Source organism: Chionomys nivalis, chromosome 26 (assembly GCF_950005125.1).
Source record: "Chionomys nivalis chromosome 26, mChiNiv1.1, whole genome shotgun sequence".
In the NCBI taxonomy this organism is placed as follows: Eukaryota; Metazoa; Chordata; class Mammalia; order Rodentia; family Cricetidae; genus Chionomys; species Chionomys nivalis.
This window is the reverse complement of record NC_080111.1, coordinates 1,286,039-1,300,415: the sequence shown is the minus strand read 5'-3', so window position 1 is coordinate 1,300,415 and position 14,377 is coordinate 1,286,039. Positions and strand designations below refer to the sequence as shown.

Below are 14,377 nucleotides of genomic sequence, written 5' to 3'. Positions count from 1 at the left end.
ATAGCCATAACGCTGCTTTCTAGTCTAGACTCCGAGTATAGTAAACAAAATGTGTAATGCATCTATACAGTATCTGTATGAAGAAACTAATAATTTATACTTGAATGAAAAGGCTTCTTTGTTTTTTGCAGGGACTAAGTTTGAGATACTGTATCAGGCACCTTTAGAAACAGCAGAAACAGAGTCAAGTACATATCTGTGCATGTGTGCAATTACTCTACTTTATAAATAAGCTGTCAGCTAAACAGTACATTCTTTTTTATAATTCACACAATTATAAATCAATTTTGACTGATTCCTAAATTCCTGACCACCTAATTAGATAGCTTGTTCCTTTCTCATTTACCTTGCAAAGCATTCCCTGTCACTGAATAAATATTTTACTCTAAGTCAGGTAGTAATGGCTCACACCTTTAATCCCAGCACTTGGGAGGCAGAGGCAGGCGGATCTCTGTGAGTTCGTGGCCAGCCTGGTCTACAAGAGCTAGTTCCAGGACAGGCTCCAAAGCTACACAGAAAACCCTGTCTCGAAAAAAAAAATAAATAAATAAAATAAATAAATAAATATTTTAAAAATCTTACTCTAACTTGCTTGTTATGCTCTCTGAAAACTTTCCATAGCATGTCATCATAAAACAAAATATGTGGTTCTGGACTTCGGGGCAATAAGCGGAGAGAAAGGGAGCAGAGAAGACTGGGACACAATTTTCATTAGCAAAGCTAAATAATTCCTGGGAGTGAATCTTCAAGGACTTTTACAAAAATAGTCTAGGTAACTAAATATTATGACAGGCGATTTCCCCGTGGTAGTTCACTGTGTATGTGTAAGGGGGGGTCAGAAGACCACCTCTGATGTCATATTCCCTGAGCTATTCCTTTGAAAGCAGGAGCTGGTAGAGCAGGCTGTTTGACCAGCAACTCCGGGAACCCACCTGGCTCTGCCGCCCCAACTGTAGGACTGCAAGCTCCCAGGTCACCAAATCTTTTGGGTTTGTTGTTGCTGCTGCTGCTGCTGCTGCTGCTGTTAAATAACATGGGCTTTAGGGACTGAACTCAGGTCCTTGTGCTTCCAAGACAAGCACTGTACCAACTGAGCCGTATCTCTAATACTTATTGCATCTTATTTTTACTGTGTGTGTGTGCGTGCGTGTGTGTGTGTATGTGTGTGTGTATGTGTGTGTGTGTAAGAAACAATGATTGGCCTCCAACCAAAGATAACCTTGAACTTCTGATGCAGCTTCTACCTCCCAAAGGCAGGTGTCACCACGTCTGGCTTATACTATGCTATGAACGGAGACCAGGGCTTCCAGCAGTCTAAGCCAAGAGCTCCAATCGTACTACATCCTTAGTCCCGTAATCTACTTCCTGTGATGTCTCACTTTATAATACAAGCTGGCTTTGAACTTACGATTCAGTTACCTCAGCTTCAACAGCAGTCGGATGGCAGCCACCACACCCAGCTCTAGTATTTTAATCATCCTAGGTAAGAGGGCCCCTGTGGTCAAGGATGGCCATGAATGCGGTCCAACACAAAACTGTGAACATAAGCACTGAGTTCTTTTTGCAAGTTTTCTTTTTTCTTTTTGGTAACTGGATTATGATGTTCTCAGCCATTAACTATGTGGATGACAGCAATATTGTATCCAAATGTCAAAATAGGTCGGAAGTACCTGCCTTTGGCAATGTTGTATCTAAATGCCAGAAGGGCTGAATATGCCTGCAAAGTCTCGCTTGTATCAAAATGCATTTATTTATACAACATAACCGGTTAGGACCAATTAAGTCCTGGCCTTCGGCTGCTCTTCCCTTGTCTAGAGCCTTCTAATTGAAGTGACTAATAGCTGTGTTTTGCCTAGAGGATCAGAGGATGGGATTTTCACCTGTTGGCCATTGACTGCAGGGTATTTAAGCCTCCAAGGTGCTATTAAAAAAGGGCTTTTTGGTACCAGTGTTGGAAGGTCTGTGTTGGTCTGTCTCTGCGTGTTTATTCTCAACCTCCAGCCCCTTGCCCGAAGCTGGCGAACTGGGTTCTAGTGCATAGAGCCCAGACGGGGGCCGCAGTGCACGACAATATCCGTTTTCTTTTTCCGAGACAGGGTTTCTCTGTAGCTTTGGTGCCTGTCCCAGAACTAGTTCTTGTAGACCAGGCTGGCCTCGAACTCCCAGAGATCCGCCTGCCTCTGCCTCCCGAGTGCTGGGATTAAAGGCGTGCGCCACCACCACCCGGCTGACAATATCCGTTTTTGAGTTTAAGATATTTTCTGTAGCATGAACGAAATCACCCCGTTGAAATTTCTACCAAGACCCCATGAGAGAACTTTCCAACAATGTCCGACAAAACACTATCTAACAAATACATAAAATATGAATGGGGGCCGGGCGATGGTGGCGCACGCCTTTAATCCCAGCACTTGGGAGGCAGAGGCAGGCGGATCTCTGTGAGTTCGAGACCAGCCTGGTCTACAGAGCTAGTTCCAGGACAGGCTCCAAAGCCACAGAGAAACCCTGTCTCGAAAAACCAAAAAAAAAAAAAAAAGAAAGAAAAAAAGAAAAATATGAATGGGGGAGGCTGAGAAGATGGCTCATTGGATAAAGCATTTGTCCCACGAGTGTCAGAATGGGAGCTGAGGTCCTTGCAGCCATTTAAAAGCTGAACGGGCGCTCAGAACCGGGGAGGGCGAAGAAATGGGATCCCTGAGGCAAGCTGGCTAGCCAAACCAGCAAGGCCCGGGTTTCAGTGAGAGCCCCAGCTTCAGTAAACATTATGAAGAGCAATCGGGAGAGACTTAACCTCTGCCCTCCACATACACACTCTGGAACTCTGGACACACCACACCCCCACAACCAACCAATGAAATACAGATATCCACAGCAAGCGTCTCGGTGTTAAAGGCTCAGTTCTCCACGGTCAACAGGCAACCCAGCAACACCAAACGTCTGTAGCAAACCGCTTCCCTCTGGGAGTAAACACATTTACAACCAGACACTGTCCCGAGGCGACCGCAGCATTAGGGCACCCGGCAGGGGTGACAGCACAGCCTTCAGCAGCCGTCCTGACCCGCGACCCCTCGGGCCACACCCCTCGCAGGTCCCTCTCCTACTTGCGTTCTGGCTCCTGATCATTCTCTACCGGGAAGCCGGCAGGCTGCGTACAGACCTCTCGCCACGGGACAGACCGACGCGTGGCTTCCGCAGACGGTGCCTCTCACGGGGGAGGCACCGGAGAGGCTGCGTCCCCCGGCGTAGTCCAGCATCACCCAGCGTCGCCCAGCATCACCCAGAATCGCCCAGCATAACCTAGAATCGCCCAGCGTCTCCCAGAGTCACCCAGCATCGCCCAGCATCACCCAGCGTCGCCCAGAATCGCCCAGCATCACCCAGCGTCGCCCAGAATCGCCCAGCGTCACCCAGAATCGCCCAGCATCGTCCAGCATCGCCCAGAATCGCCCAGCATCACCCAGCGTCGCCCAGCGTCACCCAGCATCGTCCTCCGCGGCGGGCGAGCACCGAGGCCGGCGGCCCTGCCTGCCGGGTGCCCTGAGGGAGCGCGCAGCGAGCCGCGGCTGCAGCGGGGCCGCACCGGTACTCACCTCACGCGTCCGGAGCCGGCGGGAAGGAGGACGGGAAGGACGACGGCCGTGAAGCCTCCACGCCTTTCCAGGCAGGACTCCCGCCGCCCCGAGCACCGCCGACCCGGACCGACTTCTCCAAGGAGCTCCGAGCGGCGCGAGCCGGACACGGGAGCCGACTGGACGCGAGCAGCGCGCCGCACGCCGAGTGTCCGGCCCCGCCCCCTGGCGGCGCCCCGGCGACCAATCAGGAGCCGAAGCAGCAAGAGAGACGGCGCCGCGGGCCCGTTGACGCGAGCCAGGGGGTCCCCGCTCCGCCGGAAAGCAGTTCCCCCAAAAACTGGGTTCCGGGTTTTCCTCGTCTCTTCCGTTTCCGGGGGAGGGACTGGAGCGTGGGGTCGGTGTCTGGAAGCTTTGGGTTACGGTCGTGACGGTGTGGTTTTCTGACAAACTTCATGTTGTTGTTAGCCCAGCTTCCGTGGGGGAAAAGATAATGAAAACGGATTCGCTTAAAGAACAACATGCTTTTTATTTAATTTTATTTTATGTGCATTGGTGTGAGGATGTCAGATCCTCTGGAACGGGAGTTAGACAGTTGTATCCATGTGGGAGCTGGGCATTGGAACAACCATTGCTCTTAACCGCTGAGCCGTCTTTCCAGCCCCGAAGCAAAGGGATCTCAAGGGTTGCGGGATGGAGGAGCCAGAGCCTCAGTATGAAGATAGGATCCTACAATGAGTGAAACGAAGAGACAGCAGGCAATGGTGGTGCACGCCTTTAATCCCAGCACTCGGGAGGCAGAGGCAGGAGGATCTCTGTGAGTTCGAGGCCAGCCTGCTCTACAGAGAGAGTTCCAGGACAACCAGGACAGAACAAAGCAAGAAAGAAAAAGAAATGGAGACAGGTGGAAAGGGGGGCTTATACAGAGAAAAGAAAAAGGAAAACCTGGCTGGGATACATAACAGTATTTGTTCACTAACAGGATTACGTCATTTCAAACAAAGCACACTTAGTACCCAGCAGTAAGGATACAATACTCAGGTAGATAAAAGGTCCCTCCGTCCTCGGAATGGCCCGACAGTTTGAAGCAGAGGGCCACAGTAAGAAAGCCGGAATCCTTACTAACTGTGGAGAGCATCGGCCTATGAGCTGTAAGGTACTAGGTAGTTAAAATCGTAGCAACTAAATTAGGATCATAGCTACTGAAGTAACTCCATTTCGTACAAAGTTACCATGGCTGTCACCAGCTTGAGTTTGTTAAGTCAGTCCCAGGTTAAGCCTTTTAAACTCGTCCAGGAGGGCTGGAGAGATGGCTCAGTGGTTAAGAGCACCACCTGCCCTTATTAAAGGTCCTGAGTTCAATTCGCAACCACGTGGTGGCTCACAACCATCTGTAATGAAGTTTGATTCCCTCTTCTGGCCTGCAGCAGACATGCAGACAGAACACTATACACAATAAATAAATAAATAAATCTTACAAAAAAATAAGTAAACTAGTCCAGGAAATGCTGACCACTAAAAAACGCTTTGCCTTTGCCCAGAAATGTGTAACTTTTGGAAGATCATTAACTAACTGCTTATTTTGTCTTCTGTGAACATATGTCTGCACAAGATTTCTCTTTCAAATTCATTTGGTTTATTCACCCAAACTTTATATATTTATTTTTGTTTGTTTGTTTGTTTCCAAGACAGTGTTTCACAGAACTCGCTCCGTGGACCAGGCTGGCATTGAACTCAAAGACCCACCTACCTTTGCTTGCTGGAGTTAAAGGAAAGCATCACCACCAGCCATCCACACAGACATTTCTTATATCATCATGTTACTATAAACGTTAAACACACATCTCTCCAAATTGGGAACAGTTTGGACAGAGATGCTGACGCGGGTTCCACCGGGAAATATTCCCCAGTAAGGAGGCCCTGGAGGCTTGCAGGCTGGGAAGCTGACACTGGACATGGGCGAGGATTCGGGAAGCCATTGAGAGCAGAGGCCAAGGGCTGGCAATGACAAGCAGGACTGTAGGGTCCAGAGACAGTGCCGTAAGTCCAACCATCTCTGAGGCCAGGGCAATGCAGTCTCAAGTCCTTTTGATGATGGGGGTATCAACACACAGGCTAGACATGAGACGAGGTGTCTAGAGAACATGGCAGTGTGGTCCTAAAGAATGCTCACAAAGTTTCAGTCTTTGTATCATTTCATGGGGCTTGGGCTTTGGGGCATCAGGGCTCACAACTTGTGGCTGGTTGCTATCTCTGATTACAGATGTGTGCCACCACACCACAGTTTATCTCTGGTTATAGATGTGTGCCACCACACCACAGTTTATCTCTGGTTATAGATGTGTGCCACCACACCACAGTTTATCTCTGGTTATAGATGTGTGCCACACCAGTTTTTGTCTGTATCATTTCCTGGTGTCATATAACTTTAATGTATTGCCTTACTCTAGTAAGATATATATTAAAAATTCAGATATACCCAGTAGGTGTGATGGTGTATGGTTTTAATGACAGCACATGGGAGGCAGAGGTAGGAAGGTCTCCGAGCTACGTCAGCCTGGTCTACACATAAAACAAATTCACACACACGTGAGTAAAATGGCATTTAAAATACAGCGAGAAGGGCTGTGGTGAACTATAAAACTACGGTAAGATAAAAATCAACTCAGGGAAATCCACTTAAAAGCCAAATAGAGCTGTATTTTTACACTGTACAAAAGAAAATTTACATTCTCAATGTAGCTAGATACATCAAGGGAGACATGACACATCCCTCAAGAGACACAATATTTAACATCTGAGATGTTATGTTTCTGCACTGCAGACTGATACTGAATTTTTTACATCTTTATTTACAGTAACTTAAAATATTTTTCATCTCTGGCTGATATTTACAAGTTCAACAGTGACCACATTTCAACAATCAACAGCATGAATCCATCCGATCAGACAGGATAATGGCTCACATACACCAATCTTAGATGTGCGTTTATTTTTTTCTTCAGCTCTGGGGAAAAAAAATAGATTTTTTTTGTCCTAGGTTAAAAGGACACTCGTCAGGAACGATCATACTTTTTATATGTCTGTCCAGTAGTTTCAGCAGCAAAATCCCACCAATATTGGGGAAGCTTATACAAAGCTACAAATTGACGTTAGTTAACAACAACAACAACAACAAGCTGATCTAAATATATCCTCTTATGAAACAAATAATGAAAGCGGGATATTCTGTTTGCCTGTTACAGAAGTCACATTACATACAGATAAGGCAATGAAACCCTCGCACTGCTAAGACGGTTTCTTTTAGCCAATTTTAAACAGAATTTAATAAAGCCTGCCTAATTTTAGAAGAACCAAAAAGATACAATGTAAAACACAGGACAGACTTCAAACATTGCTAATATCACATGGACTATCTTTCATATCTTTGCATTCTATTTAGATAATATAATTTTAAAAACCCAAACCATTATCGGTCGTTATTTGAAAGTCAATCTTCTCGTCTGAAAAGCAATACATTCTTGTTTGTTTTTTATTCAGATAGGATTTCATTACATAGCCCTGGCTATTCTGGAATTCATCACCAGTACCAGGCTTGAACTCACAGAGAACTGTCTGCCTCTGCCTCTGGCGTGCGCCACCATGCCTCGTCCAATATTTATTAACTATAATGTATTTAAAAAATAAAAGGACTTGTTCGGAATAACAGTTTAAAAAACTGTGTTTCATGGTTTAAGAAATCATTACACAGATTAAACCCTTTAGATCTTTTTGGCCTACGTGTTTTACAGCAGATGCTTTAGCTTCCTTTATGCCGATCATGTTTTTAATACAAAGAAAAGAGCAGCAAGAGTGGACATATGCATAAATCAACGTGAACCAACCGTATCAGTTTAGCTAACATTACACCAGAAACAGTGCCTCTGCCCACTCAGGAGCACCCTTCAGTAAGTGTCCCTATAATTCACCTAAACAATCCATAATAAAACTGACAAGCCAAATACTTAATTTTAATATGTCCTAAGGAATACAACTTATTCTGTATTGGTACTGTTACTGGAGCACTGACATCTTACTGATGTAAGGATAAACAGAATCCTGTACGTCTGTCACTGTACTTGTACCTCCCAGTTCAAATCATGTATTACTTGTTCCCTTTGGTGTTAGAAGGCAATTGCATTAAGGGGCTACGTTACTTAATAGACGTTCTGAAAACAATTTTGGTAGCATTTTCTTTGGTAAGTTTTGTAACTGATGAAGACATAAAAACATCTCCTGATAAGACCAACTCGGAACGGTTACACTCGAATACAGCAAGCCACATAGTCACTCTGTGGATGGGGACAGATCATCCAATTGGGTTCAGTTCTCTCTGTACATACAAAGATCTATTAGCCTACCTCCAGGTACACAATTTTTAAAACAGATTCATTTATACCTTATGATACACTCAAGTCTACTTTTTTGGTAAACCATGTTAAATGTATAGTATGGTATCAGACATATGAGTATGCCTCAGTCTGTAAACATCATGAACCCACCCTCTTCACGTTCAGAAGCAAAACCCTCATAGGAACTCTCAATTCCGGACTGTTACTCTCATTTCCGAACTGTTACTCTCAATTCCGAACTGTTACTCTCATTTCCGAACTGTTACTCTCATTTCCGAACTGTTACTCTCATTTCCGAACTGTTACTCTCATTTCCAAACTGTTACTCTCATTTCCGGACTGTTACTCTCATTTCCGGACTGTTACTCTCAATTCCGAACTGTTACTCTCATTTCCGGACTGTTACTCTCATTTCCGGACTGTTACTCTCATTTCCGAACTGTTACTCTCATTTCCGAACTGTTACTCTCATTTCCGAACTGTTACTCTCATTTCCGGACTGTTACTCTCAATTCCGAACTGTTACTCTCATTTCCGAACTGTTACTCTCATTTCCGAACTGTTACTCTCAATTCCGAACTGTTACTCTCATTTCCGAACTGTTACTCTCATTTCCGGACTGTTACTCTCATTTCCGGACTGTTACTCTCATTTCTGCCCGTTACTTCATGTCATCCTACATTTCCTGAATTTGGTCTTGTATATACTTCTCATAGGACAAATGTCTAATGTTACAAAAATACTGCGGGGGGGGGGGGAAGCAAGACTTTGTGGCGTGTGGTCAGGGTTAGACAAGCAGGCGGGGCTGTTCCTCCTCCATGAAACAGTAGGTTCTCTGCAGTTCAGTACCAGGGTGATGCTACCTGTAATATTCACACAGCACAAACGATACTAAAGGTTGTCTCACCACATTAGCATGGGAAATTGTACCAATCTGATGACTCAGGATTTTATTAATATTATTTTACACTGTATTTCATGTTTATTCAATCTGGCAAATACTCTATTTTTAAGAGGTTAAGCTGTCAATTGCTGGTTTTCAAATCACTTATTCTTGCAAACCACTTTAAGAAAATTAAAATATTTCAGTAAGTGTCTCACCCAACTTGATGATGGAACGACAGTGGACATTCAGCTCAAAAGAGAAGAGCCTCTTGCTCCAACGGCAGAAGAGCCGCTCGGAGAGTCCTGTGCAGTTTCTAATCACCACTATGACATTCTATTCTTTTTAAATGGAAAAACAATATATAATTAAAATACTAAGCTTTTTGGTTAATAAACCCCTTTATAATATAATCCAAGTTCAGAAATGGAGCTACCCTACCCATAAAAACAAAAACTAGTATTTTTATTTATAAACATGCGGTGAATCAGATGAGACCGTCGGTTATCAACAACTGAAGTCCTCAAAAATGGACCAAAGAAACCGCATGAAACAAGGTGGGGAAAACACACCGCTGCATGAGGGGCTCACGGAAACAGTGCAAGCAAAAGCAACCTGGAGAAGTTCTCCTCAGTGTCCTGGCGTCTGATAAGTCCAGGAAGTTTAAAGTTACTAAACGGAATTTAGACTTCAGGTCGCAGACACTGAGGTTACACAGGGCTGCTTTCATACAGATTGTGTTATTAGGGACAGAGGCCACTGCTCATGGAGTCATCAGCACAGTAAGGAACAGCGTCCCTCGGCTTAGGACTGAATGGGATTGAGCTTCTCTTTGCTTTGCTTCCCTCCAGAGTGTGTCCTTGGTGACTGAAAACGGGCGGATTCAAACTCACTTTCAAATCGTTACAACACTGATCAATGTCATTTCGTTGGGTTTATTTTATAACAAACAAATCCCCACAAATACAGATAACATGGCAGCATGTCACTGCTGTGTGGCAGGGAATTCATAAGGCATAAATCAGAAAAGAATAACGTGCTGCACAGGTGTCTACGTTTGAGCACCTATGTTATTTTACATTCTTTTCTGGAATTAATACTTTCCTTAATGTGTTCACCAACTGCTAGACCAGAAACTGAGAAACTGCAGAAATGGAAAAGTATCCGCATATACATTTACCAAGTATGGGTAACAAGAGGCATCGGGGTGTGGCTATGCTGTTGACCAGGGACAAGGTTTGAGTATGGCTCTGCCTCTTAGCTATGGACCTTACTTACTTCACAGCCTCTGTGTGCCTCAGTTTCCTGACAGTGAAGGTCTGTGTATGGCAGAGAGAGCAGCTAGGTCATCCCCTGGGTTTCTCCTGACACAGCAATTCTGATCTGCGCTAGACAGGCACCGAACAGCAAGCTGGAAACCGGAGGGTGTTAGTAAAGGGACAAGACTTCAGAGCACAGCTACCACCTCCCTGGCTTCTTAATATATTTTCATATTCTAAAGCCTTACTTCTAAGTTACCTTTCTGCTGTACATCTTAGTGTTCTTATTAGTAACGTTAATGTAAAGTCACACAGAAGAACTCCTAAACCTTCAGGTGCTCAACTCTGTAATCTGACCTGGCGCAGATGGCTCTGACCGGTGTTTCTATTAGTGGGATGAAGCTTCGTGGAAGCCGGGAAGCAGCAAAGGGAGGTTGTTAAAGATAAAGAACGGACACGTCTGGCTGACATGTAACGGGTGCTGTATAACTGAACAAAAACCATTTCAAATCAGATGCTGGAAGCACAGCAGCTAGAAAGAGTCTTAGAAAACTTATTTCATTTGAACTATTACCTAAGACCATGGCTATAAAGTGTAAATGAGAGATTTCTTTACTGAGACCGAATCACAGCTCAAAGGACAGGATTCAAATGTTACAGGGTCATATATATGCATATGTGAAATATGCATAGCAATAAATGAAAGTCTCGTAAGATGAACTTTTTTTTTTTCCTTTTGGTTTTGCAAGACAGGGTTTCTCTGTGTAGCCCTGGCTGTCCTGGAACTCACTTCCTAGACCTTGAACTCAGAGGGCTGGGACTAAGGGCATGTGCCACCACACACTCGGAAAATATCTTAAAACCAACATTACAGTTATAATATTTCTAATTAAAAGACATTTTCTTGTATTTACTACAGTTTATGCTATGATTTCAAATTTTTTGGTATTCTTTTGTGCTTTAATTAAAATGCTTGATTTAGATGCCAACACATGTGCACTTGGGCCCACCAGCCTCTTACATAACCAGGTGCGTGCTGCCGTACCATGGCCGACACCTCCAACACGCGTGCTGCCGTACCGTGACCGACACCTTCCAGGCGCATGCTGCCGTACGGTGGCCAACACCTTCCACATGTGTGCTGCCGTACCGTGGCCGACACCTTCCACACGTGTGCTGCCGTACCGTGACGGACACCGTCCTTCATGCACTAGAAACCTCGTCTGTTTAGCATGTTAGGAAAAGTTTACTGCTCCAGTTTCCACTGCTTTATAATGTTCTAGTTTACGCAACATCAGTGAAATGAGTAGAAGCAGGACTGAAATGTGTCTGTGATAGCTGCACATCATATCACATCATATCATATCATATCACATCATATCGTAAAAACCAATAAATCATGGCAATGATGTGAGTAACCGCTGACGCTCTAGTTTTCCGTTTTGTAGACCATCAGATCCAATCAGGGATAGTCTAACACGAGGCCCCCTGGACAGACAGACACACACACAGACAGACGACTTTTCCAAAAGTCGTAGTGGTTTACGTGCGGGGGGGAAAAAAAGAGAGGCGTTTTCCTGGTTAATTTATCAAATTCTACCATAAATGGAAATAAAACAACTTTGTCAATTAAGAGAACACTTGCTTTCAATAAAGGCAGTATATTTTTCTTTCACAATAATACATAAAATGTCTACATGTACAAGGGTATGTGTAACTCATGGTTTTGAGATGGACAGCAGTTGAAGACACAATACTGATTTTCAAAATCCCAGTACATTCCCTTCTTTTTCAAACAAAGCCTGAGACCCAGAAGAGATTATAAGAAAGTCTTTCCCAACCAAATCACAACAAAAGAATTGAACCAATAATGCATTTTTGTAGCCTCTTAGCAGTCACCAAATGCTACTTACATACATTCAACATCGAGCTTACTGGCATGATTTCAAAGTTTTATAAAAACGAGAAACTTTGCAGATAATCAGAAGATACACAAATTGCATTAAACACAAAGGCAGTGTGGTCCTTGTGGAGAAATGAAGTCAGTACCCTCTGGTAGAAATGTTCTATAAAAATGTGTCACATTGAAGCATCAGTGTTTTCAACCAGTTATCTGTCCCTGATGTATGTCCTTGGAGCATACGATCTCAGGACTTTAGGCTTCTTTATCATCCGCTATCTGACTGAATTTAGGTACATCTGGGAAGCAGCTGAAAGGGATTCTCCGATAGCCTGACGTCACAGAAAGTGGACCGAGAAATCCCCCTCTTTACCTGAAGACGCACGGTTCCTACTTCAGTCATCATCAGCTCACACAGGAAGAGAAGGAAACAGTTACAACCTCACCTCACATACATTCTCACGCAAACCAAACAAAGCACCCTTCCACCCACGAAACCCCAGCACCAAAGTGTCAATCATCCCCAGGAAATAGAACATGCCCCTTGGAGTCTCTGATTTGCTAGTTCAAACTTTAAGGGCAGAAATGTCCCTAAGTCCTTGTGGGAAGAGGGAAGACATGTTGTTGATGACTACAGAGCCATTGAGAAAGTGCATTATTAATTACACAATCAACTCAGAGCCTCCCCCTCCGGTGGAGGTGCTCACAAGTTGACTAAATGCCTCAATAACTAAACATTTGTGATCTTGGGATCAAGGAAAGGGGCAGCTAGCCTCGTCTTAATGAAACACTGCGGTAGTCCACCACCTTCCCCACGCTTCTCAAGACTATAAAATTGCACAGACTCAGAGAAGTCTGAAGTCATAGCAGAATCTCTGAGGCACTCCTGGTTAAGAGAGAAAAAAAAATATGATCCAGTTATCTTCATAGTTCCATAGATTATGTGAACAAACCCGTTTTGTTTTTAAACAAAAGCCAAAGGATCACTTCATAGGGATCATACACCATTTCCTCTACCACCTCCTCAGTCCCGATCAGCCTATGACGGATTGCACATTACCCAAGGAGAAAGGAAGGCGTGGAAAAGGCAAACATCTTACACAGCTTCACAAACACATTTGCAAGGAATGGGTGGAGGAAATGAAAGGGGAGAGAAAACCTTATTGCTGTTTCCATACAAAATACAGTATGAAGATACCTACGCTAAATCAGATCTGAGTACAAGGACGTTTCTTCACAATGTGGGATGAAGGGTCTTGCACAATGAAATGTTCTGTTTAAAAGGTAAGCAGATGGGGGGACATCAGAACTACACCTGGGATATTAGCTGCATATTGAAACTCGGGGATCGAGACTGCTTTGTTAGGGGGGCTCCTGGGCTGAGGAGCTCTTTGCCTTCACCAGCATGCCCTAGCCGGTCTTCCTGGAGGCTGATGGCTGAGTATCGATTGGCATTTGTGGCTGCCAGGTTAGTCACCCCCTCAGTGCCGACCCCGATGCTGGTACCGGCTTGACTGCCGTTTACATAGTCAAACGATTTACTTGAGGATGCGCTGGCTGTCCGAATTAGACTTAAGCTATTGGTTTTTGGCACCACCTGGCCGGCAGGGAGGCTCAGGTGTTTCTTCATCGGCGTCAGCTCCACTGAATCTAAACCAAGATCGGCTGGCTGTACAAACTGCCTGCGAATTACTGAATCGCGAGGGCTCTCACTGGATTTGCCAGCAGACACGGTTTCCTTATCTTTGGAGGATCGCCCAGCGGTTACTTTCCGTAAGCTTCCTCCCCTCTGAGACGAGGACGACGCTTTGGTCCCATGTGGCTGGCTGCTGAGAGAAGCCCCGGATGAGAAGCCCTCGTCTGCGTCATTCACGGTGAGAGAGTCCTCTCCGCCATTGAGACCCTCAGCACCTACAAGAAACCAGACAGGCTCAGCAAAAGCTGGATGGGCACAAAGCACTGACCTGATCTCATCGATGTTACTACGTTTGTAATAACCTTCGGGCCACAAACCTCCACACAGAATTAACACGCGGGTCATCGTCTTCATCTTTATATGTCCTGATCTTGGGAAACTACCCGCAAACGTTAACTAGTGAACTGTCAACATCTAGACACAGAAAACTAAAACACAATACTGCAAAAACACACTGCTATCCATTTGAAGTCACTGTATCTACATGTTTTAAAACAAAACTCGTTCCTCATCTGTACAACAGGAATTCTCTTCTAATTTCAGTTACCCAGAACTGTCCCAAGTTATTTAGGCCTACAGGCCAAACCTATTCAATTACAATAAAAATGCATTATTTATTTGGTAGCTAACTTCATTTATATAGCATTTTAATGTAATTCTTTTTATTATCTACTAAATT

General features: G+C 44.6%; 2 protein-coding genes across 6 annotated transcripts in view; both read right to left on the bottom strand.

Annotated features, from left to right (window-relative positions):
• The window catches only part of Orc2 (origin recognition complex subunit 2), a 31,415-nt gene extending 27,703 nt beyond the window's left edge, over nt 1–3,712 (bottom strand). The window contains exon 1 of one of the 3 annotated variants that reach the window (XM_057758436.1): nt 3,591–3,712. The gene's annotated coding sequence lies outside the window, so the exon portion shown is untranslated. Of the gene's footprint in view, nt 1–932; nt 1,856–3,590 lie in introns of those variants that run through there. The other 2 variants (XM_057758438.1, XM_057758437.1) reach the window with 2 other exon arrangements.
• Nucleotides 3,713–6,248: 2,536 nt separating this feature from the next.
• The window catches only part of Hycc2 (hyccin PI4KA lipid kinase complex subunit 2), a 51,653-nt gene continuing 43,524 nt past the window's right edge, over nt 6,249–14,377 (bottom strand). For all 3 annotated transcript variants that reach the window (XM_057758403.1, XM_057758405.1, XM_057758404.1), the window contains one exon: nt 6,249–13,913. In XM_057758403.1, the coding sequence (XP_057614386.1) occupies nt 13,312–13,913 (602 nt within the window). In that variant the 3' untranslated portion in view covers nt 6,249–13,311. The remainder of the gene's footprint in view (nt 13,914–14,377) is intronic.